Source organism: Cyprinus carpio, chromosome A5 (genome assembly GCF_018340385.1).
Source record: "Cyprinus carpio isolate SPL01 chromosome A5, ASM1834038v1, whole genome shotgun sequence".
Taxonomy (NCBI): Eukaryota; Metazoa; Chordata; class Actinopteri; order Cypriniformes; family Cyprinidae; genus Cyprinus; species Cyprinus carpio.
The window spans coordinates 23,116,862-23,140,489 of record NC_056576.1 but is presented as its reverse complement, the minus strand read 5'-3'; the positions used below and the strand labels follow the sequence as shown (position 1 = coordinate 23,140,489).

Below are 23,628 nucleotides of genomic sequence, written 5' to 3'. Positions count from 1 at the left end.
TCTCTTTTTCGTTGGATGAAGATGTTATTGTTGTTGTTGTTATTATTATTATTTTGCGGTTTTATTCAATTTATTCAAATCAGCTGGGTATGGGCAGGATTTCCCCCTCCCATTTGACCAATATTGACAACATATATTGTCATATTATTAATATCAATAATACGATAATGTATTTCAGTTGCTGCCTGTCTTAGCTGGTGGACTGGCATATAGGGGATGCTTATGGAATTCCCTCCTTAAAGCCCGAGGCCCCAGGCAATAAGTGTGTTCGGCTACAGACGGCGTTCAATGAGAGTAGCTGAAAACAGACACGTCAAGCCGGACACTTTCTACTCCCATTAGTGACACTCAAGCGGTGTCTACATAGTTTTTTACATATGAACTGAATTAAATGCAATATTTGTCAAATACACAGACGTTTCAGAAATGTTTTCATGAAAACACTTTTTATATACTGCTCAATACAGCGCCATCTTTTCAAGAATAATCATATACTATTTAAATACTAATAAAGTGGGGGTATATATGCTTTTATTGGTGTTGTATGATAGACTTGACTCAGTACAACAGTGTGACTACAGTAAAAAAAGCTTTTACTGTTCTAAAAACACAGATTTGTGGCCATTATTGGAATTGAAAAGGTTAGAATAAACCCAAACACATGTGAACGTTGTCATGTGGTGAATCTGGCCAATCGTGAAACAGCTGTTTCGTCATCAGCGCTCCTGCAGTCGCTCTGGAGAAGCTGCTGCGGCTGAATATCTTAGGATGACATTAAAAGGTCATCCAAAAATGTTGTCTTTTATGTTCCACAGACGAAATAAAGTCATTCAGTTTTGAATTAAATTTTTTTTTTGCTGACCGCCTAGCACCCCCTTGATGGCAGGTTGAATGTTTCAGGTTTGCTTGCATGTATGAGTAATTGAAGAGTCCGGTCACATTATTATTGTGCCCTAGAGCAAGGTGCTAAATCTCTATTTTTTCCCTTGCGGACTGTCCCTGCAATTACTGTAGTTTAGTGGCTTTAGGTAAACAGCACCTACAAAGCGACAATTAATTATCTCTAATGACTAATAGGGAAAGTAAGCTTCTAATTTAATAAAGCAGATGAAGCCATACACTTAAAACATAATACAGGGACATTGCAGATGTTCCTACTGTAGCACATGACGACTGGTACACAAAGATTGAATTTGCATATCTGTTAGTAAAGGAGAATTGCAAACATGTAAATACAGTATATCAGTCAAGTCACAATAATTTCTTAAAGACAATCAGTATGCCATTACACTAAAAAAAGAAACAGAACAACCAGTGAAGGTTCATCATTGGTGATGTTTACTTTTGGCAATGAGCTACAACCACAAAGACAGTATGCAAGGAGAGTAAATATTATGACAAGATTATGAACAGAGTACATTTTAAAGCAATAACATTCAATTAAAAAAGAAATTAATACATATTTCTACTAATACAGTATAAGAGCAAATAATCATTTTTTAAAAACCATCCCATTCCTTAGTAACACTGTTGTTTTTTTTTTAAATGCAAATAGAAAAATATCCATAGATGAAAAAAGGTAGCCAATCTGAGCTGGTTTATATTCTGACATAATACGCTGGAAAATACTTGTCTTATTGACATGAGCTTGGAAAAATTGAAATACTGTGAGACACTCCACTTTTTTTTTTCTTTTTAAGAAAGTAAAGCAAATGACACTGCAACCAACAAATCTGCATTTGTCCTTGGAACAATCAGACTACGGAGTATAAAACCAGTGAATGAAAGACACCAAAGAGGCAAAAAGAGATATTGCCACATCTATGGATATGATAGAAAGCTTGTCAAATTCTTATTTTAAAATACCACTGAAATGGTACAGGACTGATCGGCTTTCCGATCTCAAACACATTTGTAATCTCTGCTGGCTTATGTGCTGCATGCAATACAATATAGAAGTCACCAGAGTATATGATCTAATCTAGATGACACAAAATGCTTATGTTATGAGGACTTCACTTTAAGTAACACCTGAAAACTTTTTGATATGCTTTGTAAATTTGAAACAAATGTTTTAAACAAGGGTTAGGTTTAAAAAAAAAAAAAAAAAGGTTTGAATAGCTTATAAATGATGTTCTTTGATGCAATTCAAATTTATATTGTTTTTTAAACACTGCATAAATGTCAATTATTTACAAGCATACAGAAATCATCTCTAAGATACCTCACTGCACGAAGGGAAATTTCAGAATAACTGTAAGCTATTGAAGGTGCAAAATGTGAGGATGTTTCCTCACTGTAGACTGTTCCTCAAGTCGGCTGCATCCAAAAGAGGACAAAAGCACAGGACAAAGTGTTTAAACACAATAAAAGAAAACAAAAAGAAAGAGAAAAAAAAAACAATAATTCTTTTAGAAAGCCTTAAGTAAAGCACAGAATAATTGAGCTGGGTGAGGAAAGACAATAAAAGAAGCAAATAAATGTGTGAAGGGAATGCTGATGATCAGCTCATCTCCTCCTCACTCATCGTCGCTGTGGCTCCCCTCTGACTGCTCCTGAAAACAAACACACAACCATATTACACACGTGCAGACCACCGAGCGCCCTGCGGCAGAGCTTCATTGACCTCTGTCACGCCCACACCACACCTGACTGATTGTTGGTCTGCAGAGGCTCATTATTCGTAAACTGAGCCGGTTACTGAATGTACCTCCTTATTTCTGGTTAATGACACAATCTAACTCTGACTCATGAGCCTTGGTCACACAGCTCTGACATATTCACACTGACTTTACATGAGGATTACACAATGGAAAGAAAGCGTATGTGAAAGCGAGAGAAACAGAGAGACTTACATTTTCCTCTTGGACTGTAGCAGATGGGATAAAGAGAGAGTAATTAAAACAGTTTAAGGGCACAGTATATCCATTTTCTGTAAAACGATTCCCTCGGGGAACTGCATAACATCTCAAACACCTCTTAGAAGATGAAAGATAAGGACGTGGCTAAGCATCGAGAATTCTCTTTGTTGAGAATCCTTGAGAGGCTGTCTGTGGGCTACATTTTGAGTGGCAGCACCTCTTCACAGTTAGCGGTCCCATAAGCACTCAATCAAAGCCTGTTTTTTTTTCGTTTTGTTTTTTGGTGATAATAACCTCCTCAAGCATGTTCAGTCAAAATGTCAATGTCAATGTTTCCGATAACAAGAATCTAATTAAGGTAAATGTCAACCTGCTAAACAGACTGTATCAATGACAGGCGTAATTAATGAGAGGATTGGTGGACCTACATTCTCCTCCTGGTCTTCCTCGCTGTCATAGTCACTGACCACGGGCTTGGCCTTTCCACGACTTGGTCTCTTCTTGGCTTTGTCCTGACATCTCTCGTCCCGTTTATTCAGCCTTATTTTCACCTTCACTGACTTAGCTTGGATTTATACAAAAAAAAACTAAACATTAAAGGCCTCATGAAACTCAAAACTAATCATAAAGGCCTCATGAAATGCTTAGTGTTTTGTGGCCTTTAGTGTAGATCTATAAAATTGTACTCAATAAAAAAATTAAAGAATTTACTTTTAGTAGATATACATATCTAAAATGTAATCTTCTCTTTTAAAATATAAAAATGAATCATCCTGCACTGATTTTTGTCCAATCAGATGCTCTCGATTGAGAATGTCCCTCCCACTAATAGCACCTGCAATTGACTAGCAAGTAGAAAATCATGTTCACCTATCTGATGCCTTCAGCCACCTTTCTACTATCTCTGACATTTGCATACAATTGTCGCATTTTGTCCCCTAGTGGCACATGCATGGAACTTTTCAAACACTGGCCATTAAGCAACACTCACTTGTTCAAGTTAAAATTAAAGAAAAATGTACGTATAATTATATCTGCACAAAACAAATGACCTCCAAAACATCAAAAAGAACAAACATATATATTCTCTGCAGTTCTTTGAATGGAAATGATTGACTTCAGAGATAATGAAAAGGCTGCTTTATGACTATTAAAAAAAAAAAATGGTTTAGGCTTTTGATATGTGCCTCCCAAACCTCTAACTTTAACAAAACAAAGAAAACTGCACTTCTCAAGCAATTTAAGGGGTATGTTGAGCCTCAGTTTAATCAGTATCTTTTGTCCTTTGTTAATGAAAACTCTTACATTCTTCCTCAGATTCCTCATCGTCGTCGTCATCATCATCATCATCATCATCATCATTGCTGTCATCATCGCTTTCCTCACTAGCAAGCTTTTGTCTTGCACTCTTGAATACTGACTGAAGAACAATGGAGTCCTCATAGATCTAGAAAAAACAAAGGGTGAATTAAAAGTAATAACACAAACAAAAAAAACGGGAACAAATTCTTAAATCTTTAATGCCAGTAATCTGCATGCCAATACATTCCGGAACATTTTTTAAAAGCTGGAAAGGTGAAGTGAAAATATTAATGGACGCGTAACCTACGTGCAGCACTCCTTTAAAAAAAAGTGATGTTAAAAGCGACTGGATATAAAGTTTTATAAAGTTTTTACAGAGGTCTGGACTCCATCTACAGATTGTGCTCACTTCAGAAAAGATGAAATATCGATTTCAAACACACAGACAAAATCGGGTCAGTAATCCTCTCAAAAATACACAATCCACCATGAAAGTACTGCGTGAAGAGATCTGCATAAAAAATTATATAAATATATAAATATAATGTGCATTTCCTATAAAGCTTTAAATTAATTACATGTGGGTATGGGCAGTAATACACTTCAGACAAACCCAAAATCCAAATTTTATAGTGCATGATAGCCACTTTACAGTAATGACATGCTTACTGTCTGCATGTATGACAGGCACTTCATGGATTTCATGAAACATATAATCACTGCAAAATCGTGTTGTAGTCCTACTAGTCAATTCATATATAAGATAGTAATGGAAGGGGTTCAAACCATTTATTCACTCACCTGAGAGCCCTCTAGATTATAAGTCTGAGCGTTGTGACAAAGAAGCATGACGTCTTTCTCCAGATCGCTCACACTCCTGTACTTATGGTTGCGCACACGCTCCTGCAAGAACAAGAACATTTCTAACACCGAAACATCCTTCACCTGTAGGGGTCAACTTTAACAACTCAGGAAATTGCCAGTTAGAGTTGCTTCAGATAATGAGAGAAACAAACATTATAAAATGAACACATAAGGCAAGTAAAACAACCCTTCATAAGGACGAAAGCATCAGTTTATCTCATCTTGCATCAAAAACCAATTCTCTATGGCAGGGTAATCCTGTTATCATCCAGCCGGAGTAATGAGTGCGCCAGTTCTGTTCGTACGATAATATGTTTTCAGCAGAACATATAATGTGTGATGTTCAGATGTCTGCAGGCTTAAGGGTTACACTGAAATAAAAGATGTTACCTTGATCTTCTTGAAGTCTACTGGCTTCCTTATCAGTTCATAGTATTCAGGGAGCTCTTTCCTGGAGGGCAGCTGCACAAAGACCTCGCTGAGCTGACGGCTTGATCTGTGATCAGAAGCAGAGACTGAGGGTTATCCTGACTTCCTCGGACTGCACACAGAGATAAACTATGCAATCAGCCTAGCTGGATTTCTGCTTTACATTATCTTCATATTGGTGCTTTACTGACCATTTACCCTCAAGCTCACCCCAAGCCAACAGGAGACAACACAAGTCTAAATCCAGGACAACAGGAACTGGTATAAAGGCCTGGAGAAGCAATATTTCTTCAGCCATAAGGGTGACAAGGAGTTTTTTTTTTTTTAAACCTCACAGGATCCTGACATCTGCCCATATCTGTCTGTAACAGTTGCTCTGAATATTCATGACACAGCACAGATGATTCATTACACATCCAGTGATTAAATCAGGGCTCAAATTGGTGCAATTATGGTGTGTCGACCTTCATACACGCCTCAATTTATAGTTTTTGCTGCAGATGCATGTTTAGTGTTAGTCTCAGGGTTCACGCTGCAGCACAATGCTAAACAGATTTCAACTAAGCACGAACTCATAGCATTTAGCTTAGTATAAGATTTCAAAACTGCCATCTCAGCCTGCTATGTCATTATTATGACGACATAAAGCAACTAAAAAAACTAGCTAAATTAAATGGAAAAATTATAGGGTGTATAGTTTTTTAATATGATATTGCAGTGAATGGGAGCCGTCAGCATGAGAGTCCAAACAGCTCATAAAAGCATTGCAATAATCCACCAGTAACAACTCCTGTCCAATAGTTAATGGCTTAAAAAGGTGTGTGTTTGTAAGAAACAAATCCATCATTAAGCATTTTAACTTAAAACTGTCACTCCTGGCCAAAATATGACTCCCTAATTATAAAAAAGCTCAGTGCCCTGTTTCCTCTCACATCAAAACCAACTGACATATTTGGTTATTTGTTTCTAATGATATGTTTCTATTCCAGTTTATTTTTGAAATATAAAAATTTAAACAGTGGATGCCATAGCTTGTTTTCATGACAGATTTATTCAAACATACATTAAATATTGCAGAACAGATTATAATATAATGCATATATTTACCAAATGCTCCTTTCCAGAGTTTTTTTTAGCTAACTGTCGAGTTTGTGGTCATTGAATGACTTTTCTGAGGTCATTGTAACATTAACATCAAGTACTATTTCTTTCAACATACCTTCTGATGTACATTCATGTTTATTTTGAGCGATAACTTGTATAACTTTGAACTGAGGCGACTATGTGATCTATCATGCTACATTATGGCATACATCAAAACTTTGTTTGCATTTTGTTATAAAATTGACAGAATTAGAAAGCTGAGACTTTGTTTCATATAAAAAGTAACAAAAATTTTGATTTAAGGTACGCTTTAAATAATGTTTCATTACATTTTGTTCACCATCAGATTGAAAACAGTGTAGCTCAACATCGGTTTATCAAAATGAGAATCGATTAAATTCGAGAAATATATATTTTCAACCCAGCTCTAATGATTTGATGTTAAAAACGTCTTAATAATGGATTTGTTAATTGCAATCACACAGCTTTTCACTTCACAAGACGTTAATTGATGGATTCACTGGAACTTTTATTAACTGTTTGGACTATTCTGATGGCACCCATTCACTGCAGAGGATCTATTGATAAGCAAGTGATGTAATGCTAAATTTCTCCAAATCTGTTCCAATTAAGAAACAAACTCATCTAAATTTTGGATGGCCTGATTTCCAATTTCCAGCAAATTTTTATTTTGGGGTGAACTATTCCTATTTTAAGTTTGAGGGGTACTATCTGCTGACCAATGGCCTGAACTCTCCGTTCAGAAAACCTGTTTGAAAACAGTCATTGCTGCGCTAGTGACAGAAGTTACACACTTCATCTTTAAAATTCCAGCTGAAAGCATTTTATGCTCTCTTGTTTGGGATAAGTCATGAGAGCGTGACACTCTCTGAGACTGGGTTTCTTGTCATTTGAAGACAAATGCAGCTGTGCTCAGTTTTCACATAATGTGACTCATCAAGTTCCATATTGTTATAAATTTGAAATAATAGCAGAGGCTGTCTTAAATACTACCTAATTGGCATCTCTAGATGTCTTGGTTTAAATATGGGCTAGATTAGAGAGATTTGTCTATCATGTAAAATGACTGCCATGTTCAGACAGCAAAATTATTATTCCACAACTGATATGTGCTGTTAACCAGGACGCTGTCATGAGGACCACCAAGAGAGACACCCAGCATGTCAATGTGATGAATTAGCTTCAATTTGAGGCACTGCAGCTTAATTGGGTGACACGTCAAGTTATGTATTTTTTTTCTTTTCTGACAAGAGACTTTCATACAATTTCAAATCCTCCAAAATCAAACCATGGTGAGTGTGACAAGACTTTCTCGGCTGCACCAAAGTTTGAATGTCACTCTGAAGCTGATCTGAAATTCTCAGACGGGCATGACAGACAACATATCATTACCCAAGATCCCAATGCATTACGAGTGTGATGTTCCGCCAACTACAAATAAGAACACTGATTAATCAACAAAAACATTTAATTAAATTAAGCTTATTAATTGCCAATGAATGAATTTCAAATTGCAAATGTGTTCAGTTAATCATCTGAGCAGTGAGGGAGAACTAGCTGGAGCTGCAACTGTAAATTGCCCATCATGTCACATCCCTGACACAGGTGCGCACCCATGCATACTAGAAATTATTCACACACCCTTGGCTTCCAAAAACCTGGACCCACATATTGTGACAGTGTGATCAAGTACAACAATGACCAATGACCGTACATCAGCTTCACTGACAGGGTCTGATGTATTATCTCTATGCTAACTGGCAAAACCTGACACACTGTGACTAATGTAATTGTAAACAAATGCTATGTACTGTATGCTATAATAAAACACTATGTTGTAATTTGACTGTTATCCCTACTCTATCGCTAAGTCCCACACCCATAAAAATCATGTAAAAAGAGGCATGTATTATCATTATTACTGCAATAATAGATTTTCACATGCATAATTTTTTGTTAACTCATTAAATACTGAAATTAAATATAAAATTTGTTCTAAAAAAATGCTATAACATAATTGCACTGACATACACTACTGTTCAAAAGTTTTTTTTTTTTCTTTTTTATAAAGAAATTTAGAACACATTAAATTGATCAAAACTGGCAGTAAATATTTATAATGTTACAAAATATTTACATTGCAAATAAATGCTGTTTTTTATTCATCAAAAAAAAAAAAATCCTGAAAAATATTTAAAAACTATATTAAAATAGACACCAGTTATTATAGACCGTAAATAATACATACTGTATAATATTACTGTTTTTACTGTATTTTGATCAAATAATGCAGCCTTGGTGAGCATAAGAGACTTCTTTCAAAAACATTAAAAAAATCTTACAGAACCTAACCTTTTGAACAACACTGTACATAAAAAAATAAAAATAAGTAAACTTAAAATACCATAAATACCATACCATAAAAACACAGCAACTTTCTCAAGTATATTTATATAAATTTGTCATTTAAAAATAGCTTTGTGGATATCCTATTTTATATTTTGTATGCGCATTTTGCAATTGTAATGTTCACAATTAATTGATTGTTAATCTGAAATGACAATCAGTTACTGTATGGACATTCTTCCAAACTGGAGCACCTTAATTTCAATGGTTAACGGTTATGTTCAGAGAATAAAAGAACTGAAAGGGCCGATATAACTGTAAAACACCATGCAGAATGATTTTTAACCTGCTTCAATAAGATTTGCCACCTGCAACAATACAGCGAGGCGAGGAATGGACTGCCACTATGAGCCATTTGTGGAAGTTTAACAGCACTTACGCATCTCTGTAATTGATGACAGTATCAACGATGGCATTCATCTGTTTCGTCAGTTTGGGTGGGTTTGGGGAAAGCTTCTCTGCTGGAGGACGTCCTCTTCTTTTCTTGGCCTTGTCTCCGTCCTCACGCCTCAGGTCTTTGTCCACGTGTCTCCTACGCTTGCGCCTCTTCAGCCGTATTTCCTCTTCGATTTCCTCCAGGTTGCCATCCTCTACAGCCTGCCAGAGGTCAAGTTCAACAGTTAGGGTCATGTTGGGTAGTAAATGACATGAAGATACATTTTCAAGGGAAATCATTGCATCTAAAGTAAACAAGATACAATTGTTAATTGCTAGACTATATTCACTGTGTACTGGCAATTTGCACTCAGATGTACGTGGTGATACAATCTATATTTCATCTGCCAAAGAAAATTTGGCCAGGCATGTACAGCATTTGGGACTAAAGTCACTTCATCTAAATTTTTTAAATCAAGTGCTGAATCAAATACATGCCAAATAGAAAAATGCCATTGGTGTGATTCTACAAATGCAAATTTCACTGATTATGCTACTATGTATGACAGTGAATATTTGATTTTGAGGACAACTCCCCATAGGCAGTCATAAAGCCATGTTCATTAGCATAAACTACATCTAGAAGTAAAAGAAACTACTCACTATAGAGGAACTGACTATGGGCCCTGATTATGGAGCCATTTGGACTTTCATCAGTCTGACAATCTGATATGATTGAGATCAGCATTTGTGCAGAACTGGTCTTAATTAAATCCATCTGTCTGGCATCTCCTCTCCATCCTGCTCTTCCTTTTGTTACACAGACGGATATAGAGGAATTCTCTCATCTTTCAGTCTCCTCTGAACACACATTTGGCATGAATATTTACAGAGAATGAGTCATTTGCCTTCAGTGAACGTACTGTATGGTTCATTGCATTTGTGCTGTTGAGTTTGGCCTAACACCTGGCCCATTGTAAAGCTGTACCATACCAGTGATCCTGCTGGGTTCGTCTGCACAGTGGGATTTTAAACCTCCAAAGATGCACAAAAACATTTGTAATTCCATTACTGAATGAGTGAGACTTCATCGAAACAAAGAAATATACAGTAAATCCAACGACTTCCAGAGATGAATCCACTCTCTTTAAAGCAAAACACATATATCTGTCTTTATTTTTTTCTCTTCTATAAGATTTTCTCTGCTCAAAAAAGCTCAAAGGTTGGTTATCATAAAGTGGCAGGCTTGATCCTCAGTGCAAAGTCAATCAACACACCTGTTATGCAGCTGAGCCAGAGCCCTCATTTGAGCATAATACGAATGCACAGAGCCAGAAATGAACAATGAGCAAACAAACAGACTTTAAAGAGTTTCTGCTTTTGAAATCAAAACTCGTATATGAAAACATATTAATGTGAGAGTTTCAGTGGTGCAATTATGATTTTAACTCTTTACCAAGATGTTATGAAAGAGGGCCCAGCCCTATATCCTACCCAAAAGAGCATGTTTTGGATGAATTCCAAATTAAGTCAATAACTAAATTAATCTGGAGTTTGTATTTGTCATCGCAAGCAAATTCATAAAGTTAATGTCCTGTTTTAAGAAACATATGCCTTCATCCACTTTCAAGTGGTTATATTAAAGGGGACATCGGATGATCACTTTCCACAAGTTGGTATGATGCTTTATGGTGTTCATGAAATGTCTGTAACATACTTTGGATAATATTCCTCAACTGTCATGTAAAACAACACCCTTTTAATCTTGTCAAAAACAGCGACAATCTCTTCTGTGGGGTGTGTCAACACAAGACACGTGAATATATCTGTATATAGCTCAGAGGTAGTCTTATTCAAATAGCTTAGCTAGCTATCTACATAAAAACAGGCTGCAGATTGAAACCGCTCGCTGGATGACAGTTTCAGACTCGGACAGCTCATGGCAAACTGGCTGCATCTTTTCTTTTCAGCTTTTCTGAGCTGGCAAGCATGGCAGAAATGCAAAAAAAAGTGAACATTTCATCCAATGTCTCCTTTTTAAACTTTCTATTCATAGAAACATGAAAAAAATCTATTGTGGTTTCCAAAATATTAAAAAAAATAAAAACGTTTTCAACATTTATAATGATAAGAAATGTTTCTTGAGCACTAAATCAGTATATCCGAATGATTTCTGAAGGATCATGTGACACTGAAGACTGAAGTAATGATGCCGAAAATCCAGCATTGCCATCAAAGGGATACATTTTGTAATATATTAAACATTTTGTAATATATTAATATAGAAAACAGTTATTTTAAATTGTAATAATATTTTATAATATTACTGATATTATTTAAACATTAAAAAAAACTTCCGTCAAACATTTGAGTGGAAGTGTACAGAAATTTATGCTGTTCACGTTTGTTTATGTGATCAAAAAGAAAAGAAAAAAATTTGTATGGTTTTTAGCACCACATCAATTTTGTGCATTATCCATCAGGTCAGCGCAGGGGGTACGCATCATACTTTTAAACGCTGTGTCCAGAGCACTCAAATGATGCATCCCATGGCTGAGATCCTGGGTTCAAACACTGGCTGTCTGTAGGGATGCCTCTGGCTGGGTTTTAGTAACGCTGAGCCAATAATGGATAACCTCTCTTCCATCACCTCAACCGTTGTCATGGTGAGGTCGCACCTGTGGGTACCAAACTAATCTGAGGGAAAAAAGAGCTCAGCAGCAGCTGTGAAAGAAAGCGTGCTCTTCACGTCATGTGATTAGGGGTGCAGACTTCAATGTCATCCACTGTGTGGCTATGATCTATGGGTTATCAAAACAATACAGAGAAATAAACATACATTTGATCAAAAATAAGGTAAACCCATATTATTGTGAAATAGCATCACAATTTAATGTAATTTATAAATGTTCATATTTCAGCAGCCATTACTTAAAAACATGATCCTTCACATGATAATTCAGAAATCATTTAGATATACTGATTTAGTGCTCAAGAAACATTTCTTATTATTACCAATATTTCAAACAATTGTGCTGCTTAATATTTTTGAAACTATGATACATTTTGTTGAAAAATAAAACTAAAATATAAAAATTTTAAATTAAAAAATAAAATTAGATAAAAATAAATAAAAGTACAATAAAGTATTAATCTTTTAAAAAAAAACGTCAAATTAGGTATAAGTCACAGGAGGTTGGGGACAGACACTGATTTCCAGGTGGAGCCATATGATGCGACTCATTTGTAACTAATAAAAAGGGTCCACCAGGCCTTGTGCTGTTTACATGGATCTCATCTCTTTTTTTTTCCTTGGATTATCAAATGGTTGCTGTTCTGGAAGTACAATCATCTATCTCATGTGCTGTGATGTGCTGTCTATCTGGTGGTGGACAAGGAGATACCCCCTCACAATGTAGAGCACTTTGAGTGCTTAGAAAAGGCAGAAAAGCGCTATATAAATGTAATGAATTATTATTATTCATGTTTTCATGACCACTTTGAACTGAACTGTTCCAAATCTTGCTGCTAAAAATTGACATTTTAGACAGGAAAGTTTTTATATACTGTATATGAAGCTGAATATTGTGTAATGCAACACATCAAACTCACTATAGTTTCTAAAGTGTTTTTTTTTTTAATGCATCCCTTTTCATTTTATCCCTGTATGTGGGCAAGAAAAAGACATAAAGAACAGTGAAATCGCCTGAAGTAACATGCACTTCTCCTCTGACTTGCCCACACTTGGTTACAGTGTCCCTCGGGAGAAGGATTACATGAGCTCCAATTTGTTTATTCCCATTAGCAGTTGCGCCACAGTGTTTATTATCATAAAGTTATATTTTTGAGTCACTAGAGATGCCCACAAGTCATCTTAATCTCACCTCAAGTGGCCAATTCACACTGAAAACGAATGACTTGGCCGTCAGTGTGAATGATCTCTCTTCAGAGGCTGAAGCACCATGGGAGACTAACCTCTCTCTTGAAACACACACACATAATTTAACCCCATTTAGACGTTATATTGCACAACGCAAAAACAGATTTTAGGTTGAAGGCAGACGGAAAATGGCCGGAGTATTTATTTCCCCTAGACTGACGCGTATTCTCTCACACCTCACAACAGACTTCATTTCCCCAACACAGCTGACTGTTTGTAAAACTCTGTGCAGTCAAGCGTCAAAATCAATTTGTTGAGCCATTGAGCTGTGTCCATGAGGAGATGCTCTGTCATAATTTCCTGTGTAAAAGCAATTTGGAGAATGACTACAAGCATAAGTTACAAAAGAAACCATTTTAGGTGTGTGGAGACTATCAAACAGTAAACACTTATTCATACTTTCATGGTACCTTTTACTAAAACAGCAAAATAAATAAATAAATAAATAAACAATGATGCGCTAAATAAGATTACTTTCAAGGTCCAAATCGCCTGTCAAGCCACAATAAAAGCAAGGTGGGTCAGATAGCTTTAATCAGATTAAAAAGTGGTCTTTTTCCACCTCATAAAAACTCACAGACCCCATACTGTTGCTCTGAAAGACCTGATTCCGTGTGTCAAACTTCCTTCCTCTTTCAGTACACTTTTACTCCTCAGTGGCTCTGTTTACCAGGAACTGGCTCCAAATATAATTACCTCCCTTGCTGCTTTACACCTTCAGCCTCTGTGCTCAAATACAGTTTTGCTGTTGTTACCTTCCAGCCAAACCCTGCAGCAGACGGACCCTTACCAAAGAACAACCGCGATGCCCTATGGAAACAGTTTCGGCACTCATTATAGACCGGCACAATCCACTGGGAAGCTTTGAAATTGTTTAGGAGGACTGTGCCGAGACCGGTTTATGTAAGAAAATGAAAGAGGAAAAAGCTTTTTAGAGAAGAGGACAATAAATTTGTGTCTGGATGGAGAATTAGAAAATGAGCTATTTGGATTTGGGGGATTCAGTGTAATGCATCTGGGTTAATTGATCGAGTTGAATTGTCACACAGAGAAGAGATCAGTATTTGTCTCGGCTGCTGTGTTGTTGTCATCTTATCAATCAATTTGTGGTGAGGATATGCTGTGGAATAACATTTCAACTAATTCCCAAACCACTTAATACTTTATTTACAGAATCTAACAAGATGACAGATCATTAAAAACTAGCAGAGGAAACGTGTGTAATGCTGTTATGTGATGGTCAATCATTATAAGTAGTGAAATGTTTTGTTTCATAAGATGTACTTGTTAATTTTTCAAAACTTGAGTGAAGTTGTTTTTCTTTTTTTGAGATTTGATTTGATTAGTTCTTTTGTGTTGTTGATTAGTTCTTTTTTGTATCTCTAGTGATATCAAACCTCCAAGAATTTAATTTTAATGATCAAGTGTTGTAACCGGTCGCTCCATGATTCTCTCCACACTGTGACTGAAGCTGTAACCTCAGTCAGCACATACTGACTCTGCTCTGATTCTTACAGACCTGTAAACTGAAACTGAAACTGGATTCATATTCAAATGATCAAATTATACAATGAAGCCAGTGACTTGGACACCCCACCTCAAACTGATCACTGCTATAACAACATCTGGTTCTCAAACCTTATATATATCATACATATCTAGGCCCAGGCAGAAGATCACTACACTCTTATTGGTAACTGATAGTGTTATCAAATGAATCAAAATATTTAATAAATTAATATGCAAGGAAAAGGGGATTTTCAGATTTTTATAAATTATGGCTGTTCCAGTCCTGCAGAAATCAGCTGAGCTTTCTGTAGTTTATGGAAATGACAATGTAAATGTTGCATAGCCCTGCTTATGACACTCACTTTAAGATACTAATGGCTCTTCAATTGTATAATCATTGTGAACACTTCTTGAATTATGGCTTCTTGAGATCAAGTTAGTACTTTTCATCTTTAATGTTTATGAAGTTCTATCAGTACTAGTGATAACTAAAAGTATTAAAAATTGTATTCAATACCTGAAATACATTTATATAAATATTAAATGAAAATGAGAAATGTTGTTTTGGCAACTAACAGAATTCAACAAGTTGAATCACTGAAATGATATACTAAAACTCAAAAGCAGAAAAGAAAAATATACAAATTAAAACAACAACAAAAAAAAGCAAAAGCTAATTTAAAATATTAATGGACACTATTATAGTATAAAAATAAAACTACAACAACACTGATCAGCACTAAACCTGAAGTGAAGTAACTTGACAAATTGAATATGACAATTTGGAAATATTCATAATGAGTCATCACTGTGCAACTTCATTCAGCATAAAAAAAGACCATTAGAAAGAGAGGAAGACTACCTGTTGCTACGGTAACAAGAGCTCTCAACACGTGGATGGTATTATGTTTATGCCATGTGTCATTCTACATGTTTGTCATGGACTAAATTATAATGAACTAAATATAACGCAAACAGCATACCCTCAGCCACTGCTTTTCTGTCAATGCGTCGCTGTAGTCGACATCTCTGCGATGACGGGATCCACGGCCGAAAATCTTTTCCTCCTCCTCTTCGCAGGTAAGCCGCTCCACCTCAGCATCATCCTTCAGGATCCATGATGGCAACTCATCCTCCTCCATTAGCCGAGGTTTACGCTTAGGGTTGCGTGCATCCTCTCGACGACGGTCTAAATCCATGCGCTAAAAGTGCCATTAATGGATTATGTAAAGTTGAAAGTAATTGCTACACAATTACTGTGAATCACCATACAAGAGACTATCTGTGCAAGTAACACATTTTGTGTAATTTCAGCCTTACCATGAAAAACTCAAATTCGTCCTCATTTCGAGCAATCATTTGATTGAGAGTTTCATCATCTGGAACTTCATCTTCCTCCTGGTACCACACACACACATGCCAACAAACACAATTAGGACACATTTATTTTGCGAGTAAATAGCATTTTCATATCTGGCAAAGTGGATTTTAAATTAACCCTGCATGGGTGCCTTAGACAATTTTGCTTGTTCAAATCATAATTGTGCCAGAACAGGCACAACATGACACCTAAGAAATGCTTTGTTCTGTTCCTTAAGTAATTCAGCTCAATTTTACAGCACTCTGGCTAGTCTCCCAAAATTGCATGCCTTTCCCTTAGCCTTTGTCACACTCAAAATCAATAGAAAAACAGACATTGGTCTCAGCTGAATTGCATTCTCTTATGGGTCAAAGCATAATTTCTGTCAGCGATAAATTGAAATTTGTTGAACAAACTGCAGTGACATTATAACAAGACAGACAATGAATGATGAGTTGAGCAAAGAAAATCAATTCATTGACAAATCACCATTTTATTCTTTGCAATTTTATTCTTTGCAATTGTGTACCAATGCTGATATATAACAATGGTATATAGGACACTATATCAAGTATTTTTTATTTTTTTTGCATTACCAGTAAAAGGAGAAAAATTGTTGAAAAATTCAATATTCCCTTTCCACAGCTTTCCAACAGAGAATAAAAAGTATATATATATATATATATATATATATATATATATATATATATATATATATATATATATATATATATATATATATATATACTACACATACACATGAAGAGTTCAGATGCAAGAGCCTGTAAGTGCTGTCTGAAATTTTTCATCTAAAATGAGCATTTTTATCAGGCTCCTATAATTATGTTCAGTTATTTCACTTTAATGGCATAGGAAAGGATCTATACATTACCATTAAAGCAAAATTATTGAAACTAACATAGGAGCCTGATAAAAATGCAAATTTTAAATGAAAAGTTCAAATGGCACTTAAAGGCTTTTGTATCTGAACTCTTCATAGGCATAAGGATTATGGCGATCAGAAGAAACAGTGATGTCAAATTTATCATTACTCCCTCAGCAGCTGTATTATAAACACCTTCGCAACTGTATTTGTTTTGTTTATATTTGTCTGGAATTTAACATATAAAAATATGTATTAAAAACTATTTTGTAACATTAATACTGCACTGAAAATCTATAATAATAAAATTTTTATTTGTGAATACAAATAGTAATATAACAAGAGAAATATATATTTATCTGACTCCAGTCAAACTTTATTTTAAGGTCCAATTCTCGTTATTAATAAACCATTAACTACGACGTTTGCCTCAATAAACTCCTAATTTGCTGCTTATTACTAGTTATTAAGGTAGTTGTTCAGTTTATGTATTGTGTAGGATTAGGGTTGTAGAATATGGTCATGCAGAATAAATTCACTCCTTACAAATCATGTTGTAAATCTCTGCCCACAAAAATGTTTGAGATTATTCTATCATAATAACAAAGTGAATTTGGTGAGTGCTGTGTTCTAACTGTGGTTTTTAAGCACCTCAAACTCACAGCAAAGCTGAGATGGAGAGGCATGTCCTGTGAACTGAGCCACTCTGAAACACTGTCTGAAGTGCTCTAGATGCTCTAAGTGTAAGACAGTGACATGATTTTATGATTTAAAAAAAAAAAAAAAAAATGAACAAAAATCAAAACTAAATCATCATGGCTTTGTTGGTTCAATTGCATTTTAAGATCTTTGAAACATGGACTTGAGATATTTTGATGCTAATTATAGCCTTAATTTTACATTAAGTTAACTCTGAACTGTTACATAAGATACACAGTTTTAATACTTTTAAAGGATTTGGAGACACCTTGCATCAAATATAAATGGATATGATTACATACTACTCAAGATTTATGGAGTAAAATATCTGTTATTTAACTGTAAACATTTAATATAAAATGGGACAGTTCACCCAAAAATTTAAATTCTGTCATCATTACTATCCCTCATTTCAATCCAAACCTGAATGACTTTCTTTTTTGGTGGAGCATAAAAGACATTTTGAAACGAACAGTGTAGTGTAGTGCAGCGTAGTGTAGTGCTTGTTGTTTATTGTTTCTCCGATCACAAATGCAGACATGGTTTTATGTTTATGCTGCACAATGCAACACGTAAAAACACGGTATAAGTCATTATAATCAGTAATTATGTCCCCACTGGAACGCAACAAATGCTTCATTTGTAATGGGTTTTATTGTTTTTGTCTTGTCACAGCATGTTAAGGGACGTGACATTTCTGTCACACACTTGAGGAATTCGGCTACTCACAACACACTGGATAGCTGGCCAATCAGAGCACACCTCGCTTTTCAGAACGATGAGCTTTGTAAAAATCAACACGTTTCAGAAAGGCGGAGGAAAAACAATAAAGTACAATATGTGGAAAATAATGTGTTTTTTGAACCTTAATCCGCATAAACACATTTCATTACAACAAATACACAAAATAATGTTCTTTTTTAGCAACGTCATATGTGACCCCTTTAAAGTGACTCACCTCATTCTGTTCCTCGTGCTCCAGAATAGCCTGCAGGAAGGCTCTGCGCTCATGGCTGGAGGACTTCTGATCAAACATGCCTGCCTGAATGACTTTCTGATCAACGTTCAGTTTATACTTGGCAGCCGCTAAAATCTTCTCCTCCACACTGTTAACAGTGCACAGACGCAATACGCGTACTTCGTTCTGCTGGCCGATACGATGGGCTCGATCCTGGGCCTGCAAGTCCTGGTGATTGAAACCAGAGTTGTGTGTGATTAACAAAAGTGAGAGAATGCTATTAAGAGAAGGCATAGTGCACTCTTTCTGACTTGTTCAAAGTGTGTTGTGCTTTATATAAAGGCAGACGGAGGAGTAATTTTAGCAATTTCTGCTGAAAATGCGTGGGAAAAAGGTTCAAACTTCATAAAATACAATACATCCAACCATCCAACACCACCTCCCTACAACTGAAAATATATTAAATGAATAAATGAACCAAAAAATTCATACATTTCAAACTTTACTTCAAAATCTATACTTGTCCGTAGCTAGTTGGAAAAACTGTTGTGGTGTTAGATGCTATACTTCAAAACTATTTTAAACAGCCTTTTGCTTATCATTTTGCATGTACTGTAGCTTTGTTTTTAGAATATGTTTTTTTATATATATATATTGACTCATATTAACTGAGAGAATACATGTAATATCTGTACTTTTGAAAAAAAAAAAAAGGCCCCACATCCAGAATCATTAAAAAAAGTAGAAATTTAAATGAAGAAATTTAGAAAAACACACTACTGTTTAAATGTTAGGGGTCGGTATGATTTTCAAAATGATTTTGAAAGAAGTCTCATACTCACCACTAAGGCTCCATTTATTTGATTAAAAATTTAGCAAAAACTACAATATTGTGAAATATTATTACACTTTTAAATAACTGTTTTTCTTTTAAATATACTTTAAAAATTAATTTACCTTAAAATAGACTTTAAAATAAAATAAATTAACATTTTGTTTCAGAATTCTTTGGTGCCTGGTCAGGAAATGTCATGCCCCTTACCAGATAGCCATCTGCTGTGAACTTCAGTGTAAATATTGCTTCAAAATCAAATCAATCTGAGCACGATTTAAACCCGGATGACTGTAACCACTCTAGGTTCGTCTGCCTTGGGAAAGCTAGCGTGTCTCCGGCACAGTGATAACACTCGTTGCCTTCTCTAGTGCAGCTCAACCTGGTCAACCTTTAATTATCAGCATTATTTTTTTTCTCAATTTTCATAAATCATCCTTCCTGAATTTGAAGAATTCATTTCTTTCCAAAAAAATCTTACTAACGCCAACTTTTTGAATAGTATTTTATGTTTTTCCTTTTACCTCAAACAAGGTGTATCACGTGTACTATAAGAAGAAGTCTGATCTAGAGATGACAGATCACTGCCGAACTTTTAACAAGCCATACGACTGTCCAGTTCCTCTCTAGTCACAGCAGTGATTCACACAAACCTGGTGGGGGTTCCAGTCGCTGTCAAAGATCACAACGGTGTCTGCAGCTTGCAAGTTGAGGCCCAGACCTCCTGCCCTGGTGCTCAGCAGGAAGATGAAATACTGTGAGCCTTCTTCATTGAATTTCTTTAAAAGCATTGCACGATCCTCAGACTTCGTAGATCCTGGAGGTCACAACCAGCAACAAACATGTGTTAAAGAAAGGGCTGTCTATAAGTGGGATCACACTCATACAAAAAGTGGTGGGCTATCAATTGGAAATCCCCAGAACTGAGGTCCTAAAGGACAGGAAAACATTAAAGAAGGTATGCGTTGATTACTGACCATCCAGACGCAGATAGAGGAAGTTACGGTAGGCAAAATAATCCTCCATGATGGTCATGAGGGTGGTCATCTGACAGAACAGAAGTACTCTGTGATTGGTGGCTTTCAGCTTGGGCAGGATGCGGTCCAATAATTCAAACTTGCCAGAGGCACGGTACAGGTCAGGGCTAGGTGGACAAGAAACAAAGCATTACTAAAAGGTCAACACCTTCATCATGGTGCACCTCAACTGTCTGGGTCATCTAGTGCAGGGGCCTTGCGGTGTGTTTAATGATCCATATTTGACATATCATGGTAACTCTTAAGGTTATGTAACACTCAATTTGATCCGTACCCACCCGTTGATAATGCCATTTGGATATCCCAAGTGCTCAGCAAAAGATTCCTGAATAGATACAAAATAGGCAAGTTCAGTACAGTTGATGCCATACAAGTAGAAATATACCATGGTACTGTTAATTGCTTTATTTTGATTGTTGACAAATGTTTTAAGGACCAACTCCATAGCTATGGAGTAGTTTTAGGTCTTAAAGAAGATGGTTTCATACAAAAAAAATATCCATACATATAAAATCAGTGAGGTCCAATGTTTTTTGGATGCTTTAAAATATCTTCTTATGTGTTCCTTAGAATCATAGATGTATAATGACAGAAATTTCATTTCTGGGTGAACCTTTATGGCCACGTCTACATTAATCTGGCTATATCTGACAACAGCGTTTTCATTTCGAAGGGCTCTCTGTCCACACTTGTGTTTTTGAACGTTTTCCAAAAGTTGCTCATCCTCACTGACACGTCTAAAAACGCTTAAATCACATTGCTGCAAGTTCAGAAAATGTCTCAATGAGATTATACCAAGAGACCAGACATAATAAAGTTCTCACGCTATTCTCCTGGCACAACCATTTTATTACCAAATATCCCACCACTCACTGGTGCGTCCAGGTCTCACACAAAACTGTCAGTCATCTAAAATGCTAAAAACATAATTGCTAGAAAATATTCTATCATCTTTACAGGAATATGAATATTGTAGAAAGTAACATTTATCTTTAGCAACACTACAAAAGTGGCACATGAATGCTGATACAACCTTATTACGTACAGTGCACAGCATAAATGAGTACACCTCCTCTGAATAAATATAAAAGATGTATTTTCTTAATGATCACTAATATAATTCACCGAAAGATGGCAAAATTTTAACATATTAGACATATACTTAATAAAAACAACAAAATATATGCCAATATTTTCGGTCTTTAATGGGGAGTTTTGCTCAGCTCATCTCTACAAAATACCCCACAGCTGCTCAAGAGTGTTAAGATTGAGTGAAATGCATGTCCACTGAAGGATTTTCACCTTGGGAGAATGAATATCTTCATTGTCATGCTGAAATAATGCAGGAAATGAGGAGAGGGTAGCATCAGTAGTGTGTGTATTCATGCCAGCACTGACAAAGCACAACTCCCTCACACCTTCAGCACTCATTCATCCCTATATAAAAGCTTTACTACCACTGAACATCACTGTGGGTACCAAGCGCTTCTCACTGTACTCCTCCTCTAGCAACACCAGAACATTTTGGATGCTTTTGGATCCAAAATGATTGACTTGGTCTCTTGAGACCAGAGTATGCATTCCCAGAATTCTCTATTTTGTAAATATGGGCCTTGGAAGAGGTTAAATGAGTTTATTTTGATAATTCTAGTGGTGACAACAACCACGCATGTCACTTCTGCAAGCTGCGTCATACTCTGTGAGATAAAGTGTCACTCTTTTCATAACTTTTGCCAGCTCTGAGACACTTGCAAGTTATTTCTCCTGCTCTTTTTCTAGCAAAAATTCACTTATCACTAAATAAAAACTTAAAGTGAAGACCTGATTATTTCAGGAGCCTTATCACAAGTCCATTGTTTTTGAATGTTGGTGCTACTTCTGCTATATTTTCACAATTAAAACAATAATTTGGTATTCCTCTTGTACCATTGTCCTCTTTTATGGTAAGAAATAAGTCACCTGGCAGTTCTCACCCAAGTACTTCCACTGCTGCCAGCATTAAGTCTGAGTATGATTCAGTGGGCTATATAACACTTTTAATTACTGGGAAATTACTTGTCTTTAAAAGTTTTGGTTCAATATACTTACATGTTGATCAAAAATAGCCTTAAACCGATACACTTTTTTTTTTTTTTTTTTTAAGTTTTATTTAGTAACTTACAGGAGGGTGTACTCATTTTGCAACACAAAACTGTATCACTTTGATAAGAAAATCTTATTTTGCTGAATAATTTTCAGGGCTCCAAACAAAAAAATCGAGTAAGGAGCCATTGGCTCCTATAAGAAAAAAACTTAGGAGCCAAATAACTTTTTTTAGGTGCCACAGAATAAACGTGTTTTATTTATTTTACGATTATTATTATTTATTTATTTACATTTTAACATTTCAATCATACTGTTGTGTTTATGTCTCATCTTTTCTTGACTTTATCAGCATTTTAATCCATCTTGTAGATAACCTGGAAACTAAGGTTCACTTAAAGTGGGAACTAAATGTCTTTTCCAGCTAGGGCTGGGTATTGTTCAAAATCTTTCGATCCGGTGCCAATTTCGATACCTCAGTTTCGATACCGGTTCCTAACGATACTTTTTTCGATACCAATTTTATGAAACACATTACCTCAGAAAAACTTTGGTTTTATTTTTTCAGTTTGACTCATGCTCCTTAGCCAGTGCACAAAGGAACAAAAAATGTTTTATAAAGCGCTCATGCTCACCAAAGCTATGATACATTTTTTTCATGATTCTTTGATGAATAAAAAATTCTAAAGAACAGCATTTTTTTAAAAACGAAATATTTTGTAACATTACACGTTTTAATGTCACCTTTGATAACTTTAATGCATCCTTACTGAAAAAAAATTTGTCGTGGTACCGGTCTTTGCAGCAATTATTTTACCGCAAATACTGCATCGCGCGCTGTTGGCATCGAGCCTGGAGGTTCTGTGTGTGTGTGCTCACGTCTCATATAAGTATGCGCGTGGAGAGTTTGTGCGTGTGTGCGTGCGCCTCATATGAGTATGTGCCTGTTTTTATACAGTCTATGGT

General features: G+C 35.8%; 1 protein-coding gene across 4 annotated transcripts in view; it reads right to left on the bottom strand.

Moving 5' to 3' along the window:
* Window positions 1-1,315: 1,315 nt before the first annotated feature.
* LOC109065532 (probable global transcription activator SNF2L2) overlaps window positions 1,316-23,628 on the bottom strand; it is a 46,723-nt gene continuing 24,410 nt past the window's right edge. For 2 of the 4 annotated variants that reach the window (XM_042756570.1, XM_042756569.1), the window contains exons 23-35: window positions 20,859-20,905; window positions 20,521-20,687; window positions 20,197-20,360; window positions 18,712-18,939; window positions 16,132-16,209; window positions 15,795-16,013; window positions 9,367-9,584; window positions 5,418-5,523; window positions 4,965-5,066; window positions 4,167-4,308; window positions 3,290-3,426; window positions 2,856-2,869; window positions 1,316-2,555 (exon numbers count right to left, since the gene is read on the bottom strand). In XM_042756570.1, coding sequence (XP_042612504.1) covers window positions 2,504-2,555; window positions 2,856-2,869; window positions 3,290-3,426; window positions 4,167-4,308; window positions 4,965-5,066; window positions 5,418-5,523; window positions 9,367-9,584; window positions 15,795-16,013; window positions 16,132-16,209; window positions 18,712-18,939; window positions 20,197-20,360; window positions 20,521-20,687; window positions 20,859-20,905 — 1,674 coding nt within the window. In that variant the 3' untranslated portion in view covers window positions 1,316-2,503. The other 2 variants (XM_042756572.1, XM_042756571.1) reach the window with 2 other exon arrangements.